This window comes from Macaca nemestrina, chromosome X (assembly GCF_043159975.1).
Source record: "Macaca nemestrina isolate mMacNem1 chromosome X, mMacNem.hap1, whole genome shotgun sequence".
Classification (NCBI taxonomy): Eukaryota; Metazoa; Chordata; class Mammalia; order Primates; family Cercopithecidae; genus Macaca; species Macaca nemestrina.
In genome coordinates, this window is record NC_092145.1 from 128,556,688 (window position 1) to 128,580,043 (window position 23,356).

Here is a 23,356-nt window from a genome sequence, read left to right on the forward strand (position 1 = left end):
AAAGATGGAGCTTAGCAGAGAAAAATTTCTAAATTTTACTGTGTTAAATTAGTTTGCACTTAAGTAAATTATGATAAATCAAGATGCATATGTAATCTTTAGAGCATGCACTAAGAAAATAGTTAAAATTTAAAATTATACACTAAAAATAACAAGACAGTGCAATAAAGGAGAAACAGGAACAAAAAAGACATGAATAAGATGTGAAAAAATACAATATGGCACATGTAAATGCAAGTAAAAATTGAGAATTCCTTTTTAAAAATCTGAAATTTGAAATGCTCTAAAATCTGAAACTTTCTGAAGGTTGATATAATTCCACAAGTGGAAAATTTCACAGCTGACCTCCTGTAATGAGTCACAGTCAAAACACAGCAAAAACTTTGTTTCATGCACAGTATTTGAAATACTTTATAAAATTACCTCCAGGTTATATGTACAAGATATATAAATGTATGTATGTTTAAACTTGGATCCTATCTCTAAGATATTAGGTATATGCAAATATTACAAAATCTAAAGAAATCCAAAATCCAAAACACTTCCAGTCCCAAGCATTTTGGATATGGGATACTCTACATATCAATAGTTATAGTAAATGGGAGTGAACTAAGCACTGCAATTACATGCAGAGATTTCAGGCAGGAGTGTTTAAAATATCCAACCATAATTTGTTTAAAAGAGAAATGTATTAGAGCCAAAAACCATATAATTTGAAGGAAAAAAGATGTACTATGCAAATTGTTTCCATATAAAAATGAAGTGACAATACTAATATCAGACAAAATAGACTTTAAGATAAAATATGTAACAAGAGAAAAACAAGGACATTTTTAATTATAGAAGGGGTCAATTAAGCAGAAAATATAACAATTATAAACATAAATAATTAATAGGAAAGTCCCAAATTCTATGATGCAGAAATTGACAGAATTCAAAGAAGAACTAGACAATTCAACAATAATTATTGGAGACTTCAAACCCTACTCTCAATAGCTGGCAGATCAATTAGACAGAAAAATGGCAACAATATAGAAGAATTCACCAACACTATCAACCAACTTGACCTAACTAACATTCATAGGAGACGCCACCACATGAAAGCAGAATACATACTATTTTAAAGTACGCATGAAATTTTCTCTGGGACGGATTCTATGCTAGGTCAAAAAACAAATCTCAATACACTTAAAAGGCTTGAATTCATAAAAATTATCTTCTCTTAATATGTCTGAATTAAATTGGAATTCAACAGAAGGAAATTTGGAAGATATCAAAATATTTTGAAATTCAACAACTTCTAAATCCATGGGTTAAAAAAATAAATCACATAGGAAATTATAAAATATTTTGAACTGAATAAAAATAAAAGCACAACATGCCAAGATTTATAGGATGTCATGAAAACAGTGCTTACAGGGAAACTTCTATTTTTAAATGCGTATTTTAGAAAAGAATAAAATTCTCAAATCATTAACTCAAGCTTTCACCATAAGAAACTAGAAAAAGAAGAACACAGTAAACTCTAAGGAAGCATAAGGAAGCAAATAATGGGGGAATAGAGCAGAAGTCAATAAAATAGAAAGAAGAAGAAGAAGAAAAATCAATGAAACCATACACTAATCTTTGAAAATATTTTTTACATGGAAAAGCTTTAGCTAGACTGACCAAAAAAAAAATTACCAAAATAATAAAGGAAAAACGGGTAATTACTACCAACCCTATAGAAATTAGAAAGACTAGAATGTAATAACATGAAAAACTTTGTCAACTATTTCTGCAAAATATATTAAATGAAAAAATTCTTAGAAAGACATAAATTACCAAAATTGATTCAAGAAAAAAATAGAAATATGAATAGACCTAACACAAATACAGAAACTGATTTAGTAATTTAAAATTTTGCAACAAAAAAATCCAGGTCCAAGAGAAAGATAGGAATCCAAGGCATCCACAGTGTAGAAGAAGAAATGAAACTCTCTTTATTCACAAATAGCACAATACTGTATGTAGAAAAATCTGATATCCACAAAATAACTGCTAGAACTAATAAGTTCAGGAAGCTTGCAAGATAATCAATATACAAAAATAAATTACATTCCTATGTACTAGCAATAAAAAAATTGAAAATGATACTAAGAAAATAATTTCATTCTTTGTAGCATAAAATAGATTAAATGGTCACTAATTTAAAAATATGAGTACTAAACCTGTACTCTGAAAACTGTAATATGTTGCTGAGAGAAATTAAAAATCTAAATAAATGGGAACATATTCCATGTTCATTAATTGGAAGACTCAATACTGATAAGGTGGCGATTCTCCCCAAATTATTCTATAGATTTAAGGCAATCTCCATCAACATCTTAGCAGGCTTTTTGGCACAAATTGAAAAACTGATCCCATAATTTATATGGAAATTCAAATGTACCAAATAGCCAAAACAATTGTGAAAAAGAAGAATAAAAGTTAGAGGACTTCGAAATCAGGACATTACCTGATTTCAAATCTTGATGTAAAACTGCAGTGATGAAGACAGTGTGGTACTATCATAAGGACAGGCTTATAGATCGCCTATAAGTTTATGAAACAAACATATTCATATTTTTATTTTTTTGTTGTCGTTGAACCTGTTCACTGCACTCCTAATGTCGACAATGGAAGAGATTTGATAGTCCAGCAATAAACCCTTATATATATGGTCAATCAATACATGACAAAGGTGACAAGACAATCCAATAGAAGGAAAGCTTATTATTGGGTGGCTTATTGTTAGTGTATAGAAACAGAACTGATTGTTATACAACTCAACAGGAAAAAAGCAAATAACTTGATTTTTAGAATATTTGAATATATATTTCTCCACAGAAGACATACACATGGCCAACAGGTATATGAAAAGGTGCTCAGCATCACTAATCATCAGGGAAATGCAAATCAAAACCTCTGTGAGATGACCACTATCATCTCACCCCTGTTAGGATGGCTATTATGAAAATGAAACAAAAACAAAAGTTAAGAAATGTTGTTGAGGATGTGAGGAAATCAGAACGCTAGTACACCATTGGTGGTAATGGAAAATGATGCAGCTGCTATAGAACACAGTAGAAAGGTTCTTGAAAAAGTTAAAAACAGAACTACCATGTGATCCAGCAACCTCACTCCTGGGCATATATCCCAAAGAATTAAAACCAGAATCTCAAAAAGATATCTGAACTCTCATCTTTTCTGAAGCATTATTCACAATAGCCAAGATATCAAAACAGCATAGCTGTGCATGGAATAATGCACGGATTAAGAAAAGGTGGTCTATGCATACAGGGAATATTATTTGGCCTAAAAAGGGAAGAATGTCCTGCCGTATTTGACAACATATATGAACCTGGAAGACATTATGCTAAGTGAAATAAGCCAGTCACCAAAGGGCAAACACTGAATAATTCCATTTATATGAGGTGTCTGAGATAGTCAAACTCATAGAACCAGAGAGTAGAATGGTAGTTACCAGGGGCTGGGCGAAGGGGGAACTGGGAGTTGCTGTTAATAAGTATAAGGTTTCAGTTATATAATATAAATAAGTTCTAAAGATCTGCTGTACAACATAATGCCTGTACTGTGCACTTAAATTATTATTAAGAGGGTAGGTCTTAAGTGTGCCTACCATAAGAAGAAGAAGAAGGAGAAAGTGAAGAAGAAGAAAGAAAAAATGAAGGGGCATGAGCAAGCTTTTGGAGTTGATGCATATAGTTGTTACCTTGATTATGGGGATGGCTTCATGGTTGTATGCTTATATCCCAATTCATCACATTGTATACAGATGCCCCTCACCTTAGGATGGGGTTATGTCCTGATAAACCCATCATAAATTGAAAATGTTATGAGTCAAAAGTACATTTTCAATTAATGATATTTTCAATTTACAGTGAGTATATCCAGATATAACCCCATCATAAGTCCAGGATTATACTAAATGTGTATCGCTTTTGCACCATGGTAAACTTCAAAATTGTAAGTCAAACCATCATAGTAAGTCGAGGAAGATCTGTTTGTTAATTATGGACCCTTCATGTATACCTTAAATACTTAATAAAGCTGTTAAATGAAAATTAAAAGTTGACTGGGCACATGGCTCATGCCTATAATCTCAGTGCTTTGGGAGGCCAAGGCAAGAGGATTGCTTGAGGCCAGGAGTTCAAGACCAGCTTGGGCACATAGCAACATACCATCTCTATATAAAATTAAAAATTTAGCCAACTGTGGTGGTGTAAGCCTGTAGTCCTAGATACTCAGGAGGCTGAGTTGGGAGAATTTCTTGATCCCAGGAGTTCGAGGTTACAGTGAGCTATAATCATGCCACCACGCTCTAGGAGACCCTGTCTCAAAATAAATATTAAAGTTTTAAAAAATATTGGTATCTCAATGTTCCTCATTATCCACTGTATTTAAGGTTTAGCTATTTATGCTTGATGCCTCACAAGGTAATCTTATTTTTCTCCTTGATATTTTTATGATGCAAATTTACTGTATATATGACACAAATTTGTGTATGCAATATTTTCTAGCTAATGGCCTTTTATTTTACTCTCATTTTCATTATGCTTTTCCTGTTAAGTCATATAGCAAATAAATTGTGTGGCATTTTCTTAGCAACTATTAATTCTCTCAGAATGGGAACACAATTCTCTCATATACTCAGCTGGAAGGTAATGATGGTCAGCTCCCAGTGGAGAAAAAGAAACTCCCTTCGGTTTTCATAAACATACAGAGAAATTTTCTCCTAAATGCTATGTCAGTCTGCTGTATGTCCTATTGATCTAAGAACCAGAGAACATATATTTTAGTTTACACTGCCTTGACTCTGTTGTACATGGCTAGGTCTGTTTAAAAAAGAAATCCTTGGAGATACCTTTTGGATTCTAGTATTTTTAAATGTATGCTTAGCTAAGTGAAGTGGTCTACTTCATGGGTCAAAACCAATCTTGAGTGTAATCTATTAGGTAGACTCCCTAAGTTCATCTGTACCTTGTACCAAATTTTTAATGAATTTAGTAATTGATATGGATGGAAAAGAAATAATACACTAATAAAGTTCATGCAGAATCAAATTTTAATGCCCAGAGATAATGTAGTAGAAGATATTACCTGTCCATTTCTCTGGACTTATCTCCTGCAACTCTCCATTTTTCTCTCTAAACCTTAGCCATGCTGGTCTAGTTTCAATTCCTCTGAATCGCTAAGTATTTTTCTACCCTAATAAAAGCTAGTTGCTTTGTCTTTTACCATCTGTATTCCAGCTGATATATAGTTTTCAGGGCTCAATTTCAATGTTACTTACTCAGAGGGACTCACTGTTACAACCACCACACCCTTTTCCATCTAAGTAAGATCCACTGCTCTTCTTAGAAACAGGTTACATTCCAAATGACTATAAATGCTTTTGTTCTTAGACCCTATGTCTCCACTCAAAAGACCAGTAGATATTCAGTTAAGCACTTTGAGAAAATTCTAAATGTTGATGACCTTGATTATTACTGTTTTTATTACTTCTTTTCTATGTTTTCCCAGGACTCTCAACAAGTTTGCTTTGCTTTTGTACTTACGACATGTCATGAGATTAATAATGTATAGAAAACATTTCAAAAATACAGAGGAGACACATCTTAGTCTAAAGTTAGACATGATACCAAAAACTGTATTAACTATAGCTGACCACTGACCCCGTTTCTTCATGGAAAGTAAAATTTGATGCATATTTGCCTTTAGGATCAACATATCTATAAAAGTTCTGAACGTGAAAGTTTGTAAAAAGGAGTACTCTCATAACAGTCTTAATTTCTTTCTTTATATATGTATGGTTTGTATTAAACTCCTTTGTATGATTAGTGGTTTAATGTTGATACTACCCATGATACCATAAGCTAGGTGTATGGACTGGATCTATTTTGTTCACTCCTGAATATCCAGCAAAAATAGTATAGTGCCTGGCACTTAGTAGATGTGTAATAAATGTTTGGTGAATGCATAGCTACACTTCAATGCTTATCGCATTTTAATCCCAGCTACTCGGAGGCTGAGGCAGGAGAATCGTCTGAACCCAGGAGGTGGAGGTTGCAGTGAACCGAGATCTCGCCACTGCACTCCAGCCTGGGTGACAGAGCGAGACTCCATCTCAACAAATTAAAAAAAAAAAAAATTTTTTTTTAAGAAACCCATTCATGTATCTATATCACTGACTAGCCTGCCAACGTTTTGTTAACTACCTGTAGCATGTAAAAGTTAACTAATATGTAGCAAAATCAGTACCTGGTATGTGGTAGATGCTCAAATATTTGTTGATAATAAAAACAGTAAATTAATGACCGGCAAGCTTGCCTCAGTGAAATATAATCTGTAAGTGAGCAGTGTGTATATCATTTGAAGTTGCCCTACTTAGTCTAGCATATCACAGATTCCCAGTAAATATTTAGGCAGTTCATTAACTCTAAAAGTTGGCCCTCATAAGTGATTGGCCTACATTATTCACCTTCCTCTGTCTCTAATAAATTCATTGGCAAATTTCTGAACTCCAACTGGAATGTTTGTGGTGGATTTCTTCAGATCTAATGGATTATTTCAAATTTCATTTTATATTGGATTATTTACTTGTCTGAGGTATTTATAATGACAAACTTGATGTGCATGATAAGCTGTCATTACTTATGCCCGGTGACAAGGACATATTATTTTTCTCCAAAAAAATTATCTTGGCCGGGCGCAGTGGCTCACGCCTGTAATCCCAGCACTTTGGGAGGCCGAGGCAGGCAGATCACAAGGTCAAGAGATCGAGACCATCCTGGCAGACATGGTGAAACCCCATCTCTACTAAAAATACAAAAAAAAAAAAAAAAAAAAGGAGTAGTGGCGGGCGCCTGTAGTCCCAGCTACTTGGGAGGCAGAAGCAGAAGAATTGCTTGAACCCGGGAGGCGGAGGTTGCAATGAACCAGATCGTACCACTGCACTCCAGCCTGGTGACAGAGCAAGACTCCATCTCAAACTTTTTTGGGTTACCATATGAGCTAAACTGTGGATGTTCAGTTGTTCTACAATGGTTATTTGGTTATTAAACTTTTTGTCATAGCATCTCCTTCATACTCTTAAAAGTTATTCAGCATTCCAAAGAGCTTCTGTTTATGTAGATTGCCATATTTAAAATTAAAAGTGATAATTCTTCAAAATATTTACCTATTCACTCATTTTCAAATTGCATGTTGAAATAAATAAATGTTTACTTTTTAAACTATATTTTCTACAACAGAAACAATATAGTGAGAAGAGTGATCTTGTTTTACATTTTTGCAAATCTCTTTAAAAGTTAGCTTAAGAGAAGACAGCTGGTTCTTATATCTGTTTCTTCACCGAATGTGCTGTCATATCTTGCATCATGTAGCCTCTGAAAAACTCATAAGAGAATGAGAGAGGAAAAAGTCAAATAACATCTTAGTATCATTATGAAAATGATCCAGACCTCACAGCACCACTGCATGGGTCTCAGGGACTCCCAGGGGTCCCCAGACCACATTTAAGGAAATGCTGTTTAAGGGAGTATAACTATTTTTGTACCTCCTGTGGCTATATTCTTTTAAAGAATAGTAACCTGTGTTTCTGAAGAACTTAGCTGCAATTATGTGCAGATTTTAAATAAGTGAAACGGAAATACCCTTTGCCTTTCTGCTCCAGGATGAAAGTGATGATGAAAATGTTCCCTTTTCTTTCTCTCTCTCTTTCTCTCTCTCTCTCTCTCTCTCTCTCTCTCTCTCTCTGGGGAACTTCGTGTTTCCTTCTCTATATAATGTATTTATATTCCACTGGAAACATACATAGTGTGAGAAAATTGATGACATTTTTCTGGTGGGTGGAAATAATTACTACCACGAGGAATTCAAAATAGAGACACGCTAATAAAAATCACCATGAAGCCTAGAGGAAAAAAAAAAACTGAGTAACAAAAAAGGAGGTGAAATTATAAAATAAATGATAAAGTTGGTTGTGGGTTAGGAACAAAGAGAAAAAAATAAAGAAAGAAACTGGTGTAATGTAAAAGCCAAGACAAGAAAAGTGAGGCAGCGGCATAGGTCTTTTGACTGTTTTCCATGTTTGATTCTAAGGTAAGTAGACATAGTTTTTCAGAGTTGGAAATGTTCATATATTTAAACAGAATTAATGTTTATAATCAGATGTAATGTCTAGTTTTTCTATGTATCCTGTGAAATAAGAATTGTGTAAGGTGCCCATGATTGTTTCAAGGGGTGAGGAGTAGTTCTAATTATCATAGACATTTTCATGACTTCACATACCACTGGTTTATAAAGATTATACAAATTTTCTTATGTCAGAATTCTCATATCTTTAATTCCCTAGTAGGTGTTTAAGAAAAGAGATTTATCACATAGCAGATGGTGGTAAACTTGAGTAAAGTGCCAGATAATAAATGTTTTTGGCTTTGTGGGCCATTCAATCTTTGCTGCAACTATTCAACTTTGCTATTATAACATGAAAGTAATCATAGACAATATGAAAATGAATGAGTGTAGCTCTGTTCCAATAAAACTTTATTTACAAAAACAGGTGGTGAGCACAACTTGGCTCATGAGCCATAGTTTACAAACACTTGGTATATAGCTTTCACTGGTTGAATTTAGTTAATTTTATACGGAACCTGCCTCCCATACACACACACTTTGTTCTTCATGGAAAATCTCCCCAGACTACTATGAATAATGTTATTACTTGGAGATATACAATTAAGATGATGTCATTAGGAGATTATTAATATAGGAACTAAGCAAATACTATATGCTAAGTACTGAGGATAGGGTGTGATAACAATAGATAGAAAATCTGCAATATTTTGATGAACATGGGAGATTACAGTATTTCCTGTGATAGAAACATTATGAGGGCCTATGGGACTACATAACAGGACCTATGACCTATACTTGGGTTGGGGATGTCTAATTAATCAAGGAAAACTTTGTAGAGGAAGTGACGTCTAACCTGAGATCGGAAAGGTCAACCTGGACCTACCTAGATGAAGATGTATGGAAGGACATCCCAGGCAGAGGGAACATTGTATGTTAAATCCTGATTTGGAAGAGTAAGTTGTTCCATGAACTACACAGTGCAAAGAAAGATGAAGAAATAGAAGTAGAGACCAGATCACAAAGGGCTTTTTGACTCATGTTAGAGAAGTTATATTTTATCCCATTGGCACTAGGAAGTTGTTGAGTATATGAGGACATGATCAGCAACATATTTTAGAAAGATCTCTTATTCTCAAATGTAAAGAATGGATAAGAAGGAGACAAGGTAGGAGGCAGGAGCTAATTAGAAACCAGTCTCAGAGAGGCTGTTAGAAATCAGAGCAGAATGGCTATTATTAAAAAGTCAAAAACAACAGATGCTGGTGAGGCTTCAGAGAAAAGGGAATGCTTATACACTGTTAATGGGAATGTAAATGAGTTTAGGCACTGTGGAGAGCAGTTTGAAAATTTCTCAAAGAACTTAAAAGAGAGCTGCCATTCAGCCCAGCAGTCTCGTTACTGGGTATATTTTTCTAGTGGAGTCATCCATTGAACTTGACAGAGGAGCAGGTTTAGGCAAGAAGATGATGGTGCTTGAATGTCTGGGAAGGGAAAAACTGAACTGGGGTTGAAATCAGAAAAAAAAACAGTTTGAAGTTATACCCTCTTAATTGCATTTTCTACCAGATGATAATGGCTTTGTGACAGGCTTTACTGATAGGTGATGTAACTCTGCCTCTTATAGATGAAGATCCAAAGCATCCTCAGATTTCCCCGAAGCCTGTTTCAGCAACTGTGTAGACAGCACACACAAAAATCTAGGTGGAAGTCCTGGGGCTCAGTTAGTTGGTTGGATCTATTAAAGTAGCATTGGAGAACACAGCTCAGAGATTTCCCAAACATATTACTCTATAATTTCTTTTTATCTAGTTTTTGGGATAGGGATTATAAAAGCCTTGAGATTCTAGATGGAATCTCTGAATAGAAGGCTTTTTGGCCACATCTAGTACTCTCCTTTCCTCATTCCATTTCCAAACTCCTTGTTCACTTCTTCTTTGTTTTTAGGACATTCTTACTACATGCCTTCCTCAAGATCTTTGTACTTGTTTTCTCTGCTTAGGGCGTTCTTTCCCACAATAGTTGCATGGCTTTCTCCCCTCACTTCTTTATTTCCGTATTACCTATCTTCATTAAAGCTGCTATAAAAAATAAAAACCCACACCTCAGTGGCTTAACATAATAGAAAGTTTCCATTCATGCAAACTTTACAAAAGTTCTCTGGTCAACAAATAGCTTTCCTCCAAATGGTGAATCAGGGGGACCCAGGGTACTTCGCTTTTGTGGCTCTGATGTCTTTAACATATGGATTTCAAAATCACTGTGCTCTTGTACATTAGACTAAAAAAAAACAAGGAACATTACATATGGTGGTGATGGTTAGTGGAGGTGGGGTTATGAGCCAGGCTTCATATTCATGAGCATCACTTTTGCTAACACTCCATTGGCTCGAACTCAGTCATGTAGCCACACTAATGGCAAGGGAGACTGGAAAATGACAGCTAGCTGAACAATTAAGAGAAATGAGTAAACTTGTCTAATGGGCAGCTATCCAGTCCCTACCATGAGGACTTTACTCAAATGTCTCCTTCTCCATGGAGCCTTCTATGATTACCCTTTATAAAATCACAACTGCTCCCCATCTTCCCCTCAATATTTCCATCCTTTTCCATGCTTCATTTTTTTCCTCTGTAGCACTTACTATATTACAATCTATAGATTTTCTTTCTTTATCTTGTTTACTGTCTGCCTCCCCTTCATCCCAATCAAACGGAAGGTCCATGAGACAGGGATTGCTGCCGATATTCATGGCCATATCATTGGACACTAGTAGACCCTCAATAAATGGCTGTTACATTGTGATTACATATATGCTTCACGTAGAAGTAGTCTCATCTGGTGGCACTTTTACTCATACATTGACAATAATTCTCCATTGTTTTTTCCCCAGCAAAATTTGTCAAGGTAGTTTGTCAGTAGAGAGAAATAAAGTTGTCAGGTGGCTCATCAAAAGTTCGATTTTGAGTAGTCCCCCCGTGTACTCATAATGTTTTATAAATACTTTTATCTATGTAAGCATATGGGCTTAGACACAATTCTAGGATTAAAATAGAAAGTTCTGTATCCATATTTCCCTTTTTTATACCTCCTTTTATGTTCTCTATCATTGTTTTGACCGCCGTTAGTGAAGCACTAGGCTAAATCTTGGGTTTCTGAGAAAAAAATTTAATCCTCACAACCACACTATAAAGTGTTTATTGTTCTAATTTTAAGATGAGGAAACTGAGGGCTAAAGACATTAAGTAACTCACCCATGTTCACATACTCAGCTGATAACTGGCAGCATTTAGATTTGGACTTACTTTCCATACAGATATTCACATTGCTAACCTTCAGGTTTTCCCTCATCATTTTCCACATCTACCCAAAAGTTGCTAATCATTTCCTTAATAGTGAGGCATAAATGACTGAGAAATCTTGACATATTATCCCCCTCAGGAGCACTTCATTCCCACAAGACACAAACTTTAGGGAAAATGAACAAATGTCTAATTGTATAACTCAAGCACCACCAGGTATGGTAGACATGTTGGCTTAAAAATAAAGTTGATGCTTGGGTTCTGATTCCGATAATGACCTATGGAGGGTATGGCCTGAGAAGGTTACTAGGTGTGCCTACAAATGAATGTTTTGTTTTGGTTTTCCCTTGGAAAGAGTAAACTTATGCTTGAATCCTTCTAAAGTTTCTCAAATTACAAGATGGTCATTTATTTTACTTCAATCAAAACAACAAAGTACTGTCTGGGAAAGATGTATTGCCTTGACTTACTCTCAATTTATGCTTATTTTGGAGGCTTGTAGAAGTAACCTGATAGAGGAGGGGAAAAAAAACAGTGGGAGAAAATAAACTTAACACAGTTTAGGTATTGACCTTGGTGGTATGACATCACAATTGCAAGAGTTGGATGCCATTGTAAACAAGCTATGGAAAGAATACTGTTAAAAGTAACTCATTAAGTGGTTACATGGTGTAGCTCATGGACATATGGCACAGGAAAAAGATAAAGCTGTCTTTACATAACATAAAACTGTATTCTGTTATATAAATGTGTACTTGTGGCTTGGAATAAAATTCCTAGTGAAACATTACTTCTAAATTCAGCAGTACTGTACCTCAGGCCACATGGATGTAAATAAAGATGATACCCTCTGGAAAACTGAGTTAGGCAACACCAAATGCATCCATGAGGATGCAAATTTCAATGTTGAAGGTGCCAGTGAAGAATTTGAACAAAATTGTTGCATGAAATATGAATGAAGAAATGTGATAGAATGATGTAATATTTTGTACTGTATAATTTTAAAGTAGTACACACAAGCAAAGTAATGAATTAAGCATTATATGTAAACAGGTGATAATTATATCTCCATTTCCTAAAGTTTCTATGTTAAAGGTGATCAAAAAACTTGGAGAGAGGGACTTCTCATTTGGAAAATGGGATAGTCACCTTTGGATATATGGTGTATCAGTCTCTGGAACTTCAGTTTCTCCACTGAAAGCATATAAAAGGCAATCCAAAGGATGTATGGAATATTAAAAGAGATTCAACTGTGAAACTAGCACTTTGCCAGAAACACTTGTTAGATCCCCCACCAAACTCATGCCATGTGATTTGGCAGTCTATTCATCTTACCGCAAGAGTAGCCCTACAGAAAATGTTCATTAAGAGTGAATGTTAAATTCATTGAATTTAGCAACACATGAGTAGCACTTCCTTTCTGATTATGCAAATCTCTCACCATCGTAATATGTGCTTCCTTTAATTTCATTAGGAACATTTGTAATGTAAATAGTAACAGAGCCAATATTTCAAACAGAAGCCATTCTTTAAAAAAAAAAAAAAAAAAAAAAAAAAAAGCTAAATGTCTAAATGTATTGAAATGCTTCTAAAAGTAAAATATTTAGCACTTATTTGCAGATGGGTAATGTTAAATATTCCATTCATTATTATTACTACCACTTGTCTGAATAAATCCTACCATAAGCATTAAGCAAGTAGGTAAACAAAGAAATAACACTTCATGTGATGAATGCCAATATAAAGCACGTTTAAACTGTTCTGTCAAGAGACAAGCCTGGAAATGCTAACTGTGTTTCCTTGCTTTTCTGCAATCATCTGAATACATAAATTCAAATTGCAGCTTTTAAAACTTCAAATCGAGGCTTTTGAAATTTCAGAAAACACATGCACTCGGAAAAGCAGATTATAACAAGGTCCCAATGGGATTTTGTCACCATCATTTTTATATTTCAAAGTATAAAAAAACAAATCTAGATAAGAAATGACTACCAAATGTTTTCATATTTAAAAGATGCTGTATTTTTAAAGAAATTAAATCACTGGAAAAAAAAGTTTTCCACAAATATTGTGTAAAAAGAAAGATGCAAAAAGCTTAGCCAAAGCTTTTACTGTTTAAGTGATGATTTATTCTGAGCGTTCTTAAGAGTTTTCTAAATTAGTATATGGTTAATATCCATAAAATCGCATGCAAGATGCTGTCTTTCAAATTGATGCTAAAGGTTAATTAGAAAATATACTTGATTATTTATAGCACACCATTGAGTCCCAGATATTCTGTGTTCAAAAACACTGTAAATATAGAAAATTTAGCAGAATTATATTGGAAAGACAGTAATTCTTCACAAATTAACTTATAATGCAATCCATTTAAAAATTTTCAGTGAGAATTATTTTATAATTTGACTGAATGATACATTACATGAGTTAGAGTAACTAAAGTAGGAGAGCAGGTTAACCTACCAGAAATTAAACATTTTAAAGCTGCAATAACTGACATAGTGTATTACTGTCACAAACATCTACAGTAGGTCAACAAGCAGAAACTTAAAATATAATGAAGAAAGCACCATAAATCAATTCAGAAGAGATGGTGCTGGGGAAAAAAATATCCATTTCTGAAAAACTCTTGAAGGTTAGAAACAACACTATATAAACTTAAGATGGATTAAATATTTGGGTGTTCTTTTTTAACAAATGAAAGAGTAAGGATCAAGAATAAGTGAGAATATCTGATCAATGGTAAAATGGCCACAATTTTAAGGATACTATCAATGAACATAATATCAAAGAAATAAACTGTTAAATTTTATGTAGGAAAAAACTACTAAAAGGCAAAAAGGAAGCTGGAAACATTCTCAATCTATGTTTCAGATAATGTGAAAAAAAGCTCTTAAGAAAACACAGGAAAAATGGGCAACAGACATTGCAGATAATTGACAGTAGAAACTAAATAAATGACAAACAACGTTTCCAACTTTCCTATTAATAGAATGCTTAAAGTATCTATGACAAGCTTTTTATTTGTTTTATCAGGTATATAAATTATAATGCTCAATAGTGGTAAAGTGTAGTGAGACAAGTATTTTCTAACTGTTCGTGGGAGTTTATGAGTGTTCTGAGTACCAACCTTGACAAAAATTCAACAATGTGTGTCTGGATTCTTAGGATTCCCATTGTTAACTTTTCCTTCTTACTCCAGCAGATATGTGATTCAAAATGTATAAACAAATGTGTTTATTGTAGGGTTATTCATTATAATAAAAAATGAAAGCAAACAAAATTCCTAATGATAACAATAATGGTGAAATATAGGGTACCCCTATATATCTTATTACTAGGATCTTTAAAAAATCTAGTTTTTAAAGAGTAATTAATGACCTACAGAGATATAGTCAAATAATACATGAAGAAAATAAGCATACAATGTTTATAGAGTTTGAACCCAGTAATACATATAAATCTCAACTATAATGAATGAGCACATCTCTCCTCTTTGCTGGATATTCTTGATAGAAAAAATATGCAAGTAAATAATTTGAGACATATTTGAAAAGAGGGGAGTGTTTGATTTAGAATTTTCTAAACTTGAGAGTTATTATTATTTTTTTGTTTTGATATTACTTTTCCCTGCTCCTTAAATTTTTGTTTGTTTGGGGGGGGTTGGGGTTTTCTTCTCCTTGAAATTGTCTGTTTCTAGATGAAAGTTGAAAATGTTTAAAAGCTTTGCCAATGTGTCTAGGTTTTTCAAATGTAATCAGATTTTAGCAAGATTTTACTTAACTAAAAGTATTCAGAACACTGTGCAAAATCATCTGGAGTCAAATAGTAATGGAGGCAATGATTTGCAGAGTAGAAAGAGAGAGAGAAAAAGATGAGATAGACCCTCAAAATCTAGACCCAATGAATTAGCTTGGAACATTTAAACAAATAAAGGATACCTATACTAGAAGTTTTCTTCTTCCACAATTGATTCTAAGGTCAGAATCTGAGGGGAAATGGCGCTATTCCACGTTCTAAAACAAGCTGCCAGCAATCGAGACCAGCCACTTCCCCATAGGGTTTACTCTAAAGCAACAGTGGTATTATCTGTATTCCAAGCAATTTCCAACCTCCTCTGTACTCCGTGTCCCAGGCAAGGTTAAAAAGACTCAGATTGGAAGGGATAGTAAGCTTTGCGGGAGTGCAGTGTTTTTGGTAAGGGACAGCTCCTTCTCCTTCATCTCTCTGAAGTCAAAAGTAGACATGTTGAGAGAATCACTGAGAGTAAGTATATAGACTCCAAAGAAGGAAAAAGCATCCTCTCACTTCACTGAATGTTTGGAATCTGCAGACCTCCTTCACAGGTCTGTGTAGCTTTTGGAGAAGCCAGAAGAGCATTCTAAGCATTCCTTTGGCTTTCCATGCCTAAGCACTTAGAGTAGAAGAAGAGGAAGAACCATAAGATTAACCATACATAAGAAATCAACAAAAGGCTGTGAAATTGACTTTTCCTATTTTTCAATTTAAATAAGAATTGTCAATGATTAAAATTCATAAAATGAAGAAAGAATGGACTCAGAAAATAGCAAACATGAAATGTTAATTATTAGTTCAAAAGTTAGTTTACTATGTTTTCTCCGCCTACTGATTGCTAATGACTAAAGTCCTTATTTTCAGCTTTCGTCTCTCCCCTGAGCTCCAGATCTCTTGATTTTTTAAACTAGCAGTTTCCCCAAAATATATGAGACAACAAAATATACTCTCAGCTGAAGTAAATAGTATTCATCTTCCCAGCCAGATAAGGTAGAAGTACTTCTAGATCAGATGTTATATTCAGGATAGGTTAAAAACAGACTCTGGTCCCAGTGTCCCAGGGATGAACAATGGATGTGCTTATTTCACATTGCATGCCTGTATCAAAATATCTCATGTACCCTACAAATACATACACTTACTATGTCCCTACAAAAGTTAAAAACAATACATCATAAATATTTGTAAAATAAGTGAATAAATGTATAAATGAATTTAAAGGAAATAGACAGAGGGGAGAATGTAACTTTACATGTCCCAGAACAGACTTTGAACAGGCTCTTATCATATAGGAAAACTGAATATATGCAAGCATAAGTCCAATAACCAGATTCCGATTTACAGAATGATTGTAACTGTAGTTCTCTCAAGGCCCAGTCTTTGAACAGGCTGTGTCTTATTCCTGCAACATGCTGATCTATCTTCATGCTTCAAGACTCAGATCCTTATCTTCTCTGGGATGTCTCCCAAGCACTGCCCCAGAAATAACTTCTCCTCCTACAATACTTAATCATAATCCTTGGCTTACATGCTTGTTTCTTCTCATTGACTATGAAATCCTCAAGACAAGGTATATAATCTTGGTATATAACATATACATCTTTAATCCTAATGCCCAATAGAATTCTTGGAAGATAGTAAGCTCCCAATACACATTTGTTAATTTGAAGCAAAAAAAAAAAAAAATTACCTAATCATTCAAAAAACTGAATTATCACAGATGTCCATCTAAAGTACTATATTAACACAATGAAATGCTATACAGCCAGGTTAATGAACAAACTAAAATTATATGCAACATGGATTATTGTAAACATAATGTTGTGGGTTTTTTTTTATTATTATACTCTAAGTTCTAGGGTACATGTGCACAACGTGCAGGTTTGTTGTAAACATAATCTTGAATGAAAAAGGCAAGACACAAAGGAGTATAAGCCATATAATTCCATTTTCATAATATTCAGTACAGGCCAAATAATCAAAGTTGACAGGGTACTGGTTATACTTGGAGGTAGTGACTGCGAAGGGGTAAGAGGAGATTTCTGAGATTCTGATAATATTCTATTTCCTTCTCTGATTGTACAGTGTGTTCCATTTTTAAAAGACTATTGAGCTATACAGTTAAATTGTGCAGCGTCCTGTACGTATATTATACTTCAATTAAAAGCTTCCATGGAAGATATACATAGTTCCCAAAAGACAATAGAACAAAAAAATTTCAATTATTTTTAGCACAAACAATTGTGTTCAGCTGTCTTACAATCGAATATATAAGAATAAATTTATGGCTAATTAGCACAGAGTATATGCATTTTCATAATTAAAACTTCCACGAGTACAACATATGTTAAGTATTTAAAATCAGTTTTTCTCTTTCCTCAAATAAGGTTGTGAATCATAATTTGGAAAACAGTTCAGCATGTAATAATTTAGTGATTTTATTTTAAACCAAGCTGAAGTCACATAGAGCAGAACTGCTCAACTGAACCCTATCCAAATCCTTGACCCACAGAATTAGGAGCAGATAAAATGGATGCTACTTAAGCAAAACAAAAACTTTGTTTATACTTTTGTCCTATAATTTTCCATAAGTGTACTTTAATTAAACATTTTTAAACTTGCAACTTTAGGTTATATACTTACTTTAGTTGGTTCTCAACCAGGGACAATTTTGTCCCCACCCCCAACCCCCCAGTATATTTGGCAATGCCTTGAAACATTTTTGGTTGTCACAGTTCAGGGGCGAGGTGTTACTACTGGTATCCAATGTGTACAACAGGCCAGGGATACTGCTGAATACCCTACAATGCACAGGACAGCCCCTCACAGCAAAGAATTATCCAAACTTAAATGTTAGTAATGCTAAAGTTGAGAAACCTTGCTCTGATATCATAACATAATGTTGTTAGAATTTTTATTTTATTCATTTTTATGTATGTATGTATGTATGTATGTATATATGTATGTATTTGAGATGGGGACTTTCTCTGTTGCCCAGGCTGGAGTGCAGTGGTGCGATCTTGGCTTATTGCAGCCTCTGCCTTCCAGGTTCAAGTGATTCTCCTGCCTCAGCCTCTGCAGTAGCTGGGATTACAGGCGCCTGCCACCAAGCCTGGCTAATTTTTGTATTTTTAGTACAGACGGGGTTTCACCATGTTTGCCAGGCTGGTCGCAAACTCCTGACCTCAAGTGATCTGCCCACATCGGCCTCCCAAAGTGCTAGGATTACAGGCATGAGCCACTGCACCCGGCCAGGAATTTTTGAATCAGAAATTTTCTTGACCAATTTTAATCTCTTATCATTTAGAGATTCTTGAAATATTGAAATTGCTTTGTTCAAAGTGAATGAATTTTCTTAAATTATATATTGTGAACAGCTTTTAAATTGCTTATTTTCAAATTGTTTGCCATGTTTGTTTTCCAGTTTGCATTAAAAAATAGTTTGAGAAATATGTTGTTTATAACAATTTTATTCTTCTTTCTCCAGGCTAGAAGAACAAAAGAATATCTTGTCAGAATTTCAAAGAGATTTAAATGAATTTGTTTTATGGTTGGAGGAAGCAGATAACATTGCTAGTATCCCGCTTGAACCTGGAAATGAGCAGCAACTAAAAGAAAAGCTTGAGCAAGTCAAGGTAATTTTATTTTCTCAAATCCCCCAGGGCCCACTTTTATAAAGAAGTATATGAATCTATTTTTTTAATTTAATCATTGGTTTCCTGCCCATTAGGTTATTTATAATTCCTTGCTAAAGTGTTTTTGTTGCAACTTTATTTTTTCTTAACCCTGCAGTTCTCAACCAGTGCACATAAGAACATATGTATGTATGTGTGTGTGTGTGTGTATTTATATATACACACACATATTGCATCTATACATATAGATGTATATAATCTATGTATATAAATCACAGTTTTTATCTTAAAAACTAATTTGAAAATAATTTTAGATTTATTTGAGAACTTCAAAACTTAATTTTTTTTTTTTTTTTTTTTTTTTTTTGAGACGGAGTCTTGCTCTGTCACCCAGGCTGGAGTGGTGCAGTGGCCAGATCTCGGCTCACTGCAAGCTCCCCTTCCCAGGTTCACGCCATTCTCCTGCCTCAGCCTCCCGAGTAGCTGGGACTACAGGCGCCCGCCACCTCGCCCGGCTAATTTTTTGTATTTTTTAGTAGAGACGGGGTTTCACCGTGTTAGCCAGGATGGTCTCGATCTCCTGACCTCGTGATCCGCCCGTCTCGGCCTCCCAAAGTGCTGGGATTACAGGCTTGAGCCACTGCGCCCGGCCGTTCAAATAATTTTAAAAACTAAAGACCAGATTGTGGAATCATAAAATCTAAATCTAAATGGGAATCACTTTTTTAATCTGTCCTGGTTACCTACTGGAGATTTGAGAAGAGACTTTAAAAAGAAGAATCCATTTTCTTAGGGAAGATCTGGATTGCCAAATCAATATCACTACTTCAGCCTCTAATTAAAGGCATTATATCCCCCCAAAGCAATGTTTTGTTTTAGCTTGTTTGTCTGGAGGTGTAGGACGTGGTGTTGGTTCACATTCCATTTGGTTGAATAGACATCCAGCTTATTCCAGTGGCTTTTCATGCCTTCCTACTGTGATGTCTGCTTATTACGGATTACTTCCCTTGGCTGACTGACATGCTCTGATTGTGCTGTCGGATTAACTTTCATGGTTTTAGTTTTAGGAAAGCAACTCTTTTGGATCTATTTCATTTTAATTGTCAAACAGAAGGTGAAAGGGGAAGAGAAATTAATATTTAATCATTCCCTATTATGTGCCAAGTATTAGATACATGTACAGCCACTATTTTATTTAATCTTCATATCAAATTTTGACAATGGTTGCTATTATCCTCATTTTACAAGGTCACATAATCAAAGGGAAATGAAATTGCTCCTTTATCAATGATTCAGTTGCCTTATACATGTAAATCAGAGTCCAATGTCAAACATTTATTTCTGTGAAACAAGAAATTTACACCTGAACAAGAAATAAAGTATAAAAACAAAATATGGTGTAATTCAATAAACAAATATGGAGCACTGACTATACATCAGATGTTTTACTAGGTATTTGAGATTCAAAAATAGAAAAGAATGGGAATCATTTGAAGATGGTTATACCCTAGAACAATGAACTCAGTCTATTCTTGGAAATTTATCTTTCCTAAATGTACTGTGTCATATATAGTAATATAATTGATAATTCATTTGAGACATTATTTAGTGGCATTTTCTTATATAATTAATATATATGATTCTATTTTTCTCCTGAAAGAATCTAGATCAGGCCGGGCGCGGTGGCTCAAGCCTGTAATCCCAGCACTTTGGGAGGCCGAGACGGGCGGATCACGAGGTCAGAAGATCGAGACCATACTGGCTAACATGGTGAAACCCCGTCTCTACTAAAAAAATACAAAAAAACTAGCCAGGCGAGGTGGCGGGGACCTGTAGTCCCAGCTACTTGGGAGGCTAAGGCAGGAGAATGGCGTAAACCCGGGAGGCGGAGCTTGCAGTGAGCTGAGATCCGGCCACTGCACTCCAGCCTGGGCGACAGAGTGAGACTCCGTCTCAAAAAAAAAAAAAAAAAAGAATCTAGATCAGTGCTGTCAAATAGAACTTCTGTGGTGATGAAAATATTCTGCATTATGCATTTTTGTAACAACTAGTTATTTGTACCTTTTGAATGCCTGGAGAGTTGGTAGTGTGACTGAGGAACTTGAGATTTTATTTTAGCGAATTTTGATTAACTTAAATGTTGATAGTGTCGTATGGCTAATGGGTACTGTAGCAGACACTGTAACTCTAGATGACAAAAATGAATAAAACACGGTTGTTAACATCGTGGTGGTTTTGGAGGTCTTGGGAAAGGGTATACACTATATGATGGTGAATGAGTAAGAGAAATTTAGGGATATGGAGTGAAAAATGAGGATTCTAGAATGAAACTACCCAAATTTGAACCACAGCTTTGTTGCTTGCTAGATTTGTGTCCTGGGAGCTGGTATTTAACCTCTTTGTCTCAGCTTCCATATAAAATGAAGATAATAGGATCTACCTGATATAAGTATTATAATATGAAGATAAACTAAGATACTAAACATGAAAAAGTTAGCACAGTGCCTGGCACTATGTATATCGAGAGTAAACATTCTCAATGTCAGTTACCTCTTAAGATGATAATGCAGTTTCTCAGTGGCAAGCTACGGTATGCTATGGCATGCTATGATACCCAAGAGGTTGATGAATTTATTCACATTGTTCTATTTCTGATAGAGACATGTTTTCAGACACTAACTTTATTTGGAGTGTTGCTTTACCATCTCACATTTTTCTCTTAAAAAATTATGAGGGATAAAATAATCATTTTTTTCCTGCAAAGATTTATCTACTGGGGAGTGAGTGTTTCAGTCAATCAGCTCTGTGCTCAAATAGAAAACTGTTGGTATTTGAGGTACCACTGGGCCCTCGGTCAAGTCGCTTCATTTTGATAGACTAATCAATAGAAGCGAAGACAAGGTAGTTGGAATTGTGCTGTAATTCATTTTAAACGTTGTTGCAATGTCTGTTTCAGTTACTGGTGGAAGAGTTGCCCCTGCGCCAGGGAATTCTAAAACAATTAAATGAAACTGGAGGACTCGTGCTTGTAAGTGCTCCCATAAGCCCAGAAGAGCAAGATAAACTTGAAAATAAGCTCAAGCGGACAAATCTCCAGTGGATAAAGGTTAGACATTAACCATCTCTTCTGTCACATGTGTTAAATGTTGCAAGTATTTGTATGTATTTGTCTCCTGGGTGCTTCATTGGTGGGGGAGGAGGCTGGTATGTGGATTGCTGTTTTGTTTTGTTTTTCAACCTGACCGTTTGCCTTGGCTGTATGTTTTGTTGTGGCTAGAAAAAATGATGATGGTGAATGGCTTTACATTAGTGACCAAATGCCATAATTTATACTACAATTTTTTTGCCTAAATTATTCTGAAGAATTAGACTGAAGAAATGATGAAGTATTTAATTCAGTGGCCAGGTATATACTGACAGCATTGAATCTAAAAGGACGTGGTCTGGTTCTAGTTAAACAAGTATCATAAATCAAAATTAATTATTCACACCTAGATTATAGATTTAATAATTAATGTACACTAACGTTCTCCACAAGTTTATTTACTTACCTACTTATTAACTCGTGAGTTTTCATCTTTCCACCTTGAATACTATATAAATCTAATATTAATACTATTTATTAAATTAATGCATATTTATTTTATATAAAGCAAATGGTACATATGAATTTATAATAAAAAGCAACATCAATTGATCCAGCACTATTTATTCAAAGATAATCATTTCCTCACTGTATTGTCATGGCATCTTTGTTATAAATCAAGAGAAGTTGTATGTATGAATCTGCGTCTAGATTCTATATCCTCTTCCATTTGATTAACTCTGTACTATAACAGTACTTCACTGGCTTAATTACAATCTTTTTTTAAAAACAATTCTACTGAGCTATAATTCACGTACCATTTAACTCATTTTAAGTGGACAATTCAATGGTATTGGGATATTACTTTTTTAAGCTGTGATAAAATATATAACATAAAAAATTGTCATTTTAGTCATTTTGTGTGTACAATTCAGTGGCATTTATTACAACCATCACCACAATTTATCCCGCCCCCCAATTTTTTTTTTTTTTCTTTTTTGGAGATAGAGTCTCGCTGTGTCACTTAGGCTGAAGTGCAGTGGTGCGATCTCGGCTCACTGCAACCTCACCTCCCAAGTTCAAGTGATTCTCCTGCCTCAGCCTCCTAAGTAGCTGGGATTACAGGCGCCTGCCACCATGCCCAGCTAACTTTTTGTCTTTTTACTAGAGATGGGTTTTTGCCATGTTGGCCAGACTGGTCTCAAACTCCTAACCTCAGGTGATCCGCCCACCTTGGACTCCCAAAGTGTTGGGATTAGAGGTGTGAGCCACTGCGCCCAGTCTCCAAAATTTTTATTACTCCAACCAGACAGTCTGTAACCATTAAGCAATAGTTCCCCTTTCTCTGTCTTCCCATCCACTAG

The 23,356-nt window shown here is 34.8% G+C and overlaps 1 protein-coding gene across 13 annotated transcripts in view; it reads left to right on the top strand.

Annotated features, from left to right (window-relative positions):
- The window catches only part of LOC105490348 (dystrophin), a 2,266,916-nt gene that overhangs the window by 1,418,104 nt on the left and 825,456 nt on the right, over positions 1 to 23,356 (top strand). For all 13 annotated transcript variants that reach the window (XM_071089080.1, XM_071089088.1, XM_071089087.1 and 10 more), the window contains 2 exons: positions 18,760 to 18,907; positions 21,864 to 22,013. In XM_071089080.1, coding sequence (XP_070945181.1) covers positions 18,760 to 18,907; positions 21,864 to 22,013 — 298 coding nt within the window. The remainder of the gene's footprint in view (positions 1 to 18,759; positions 18,908 to 21,863; positions 22,014 to 23,356) is intronic.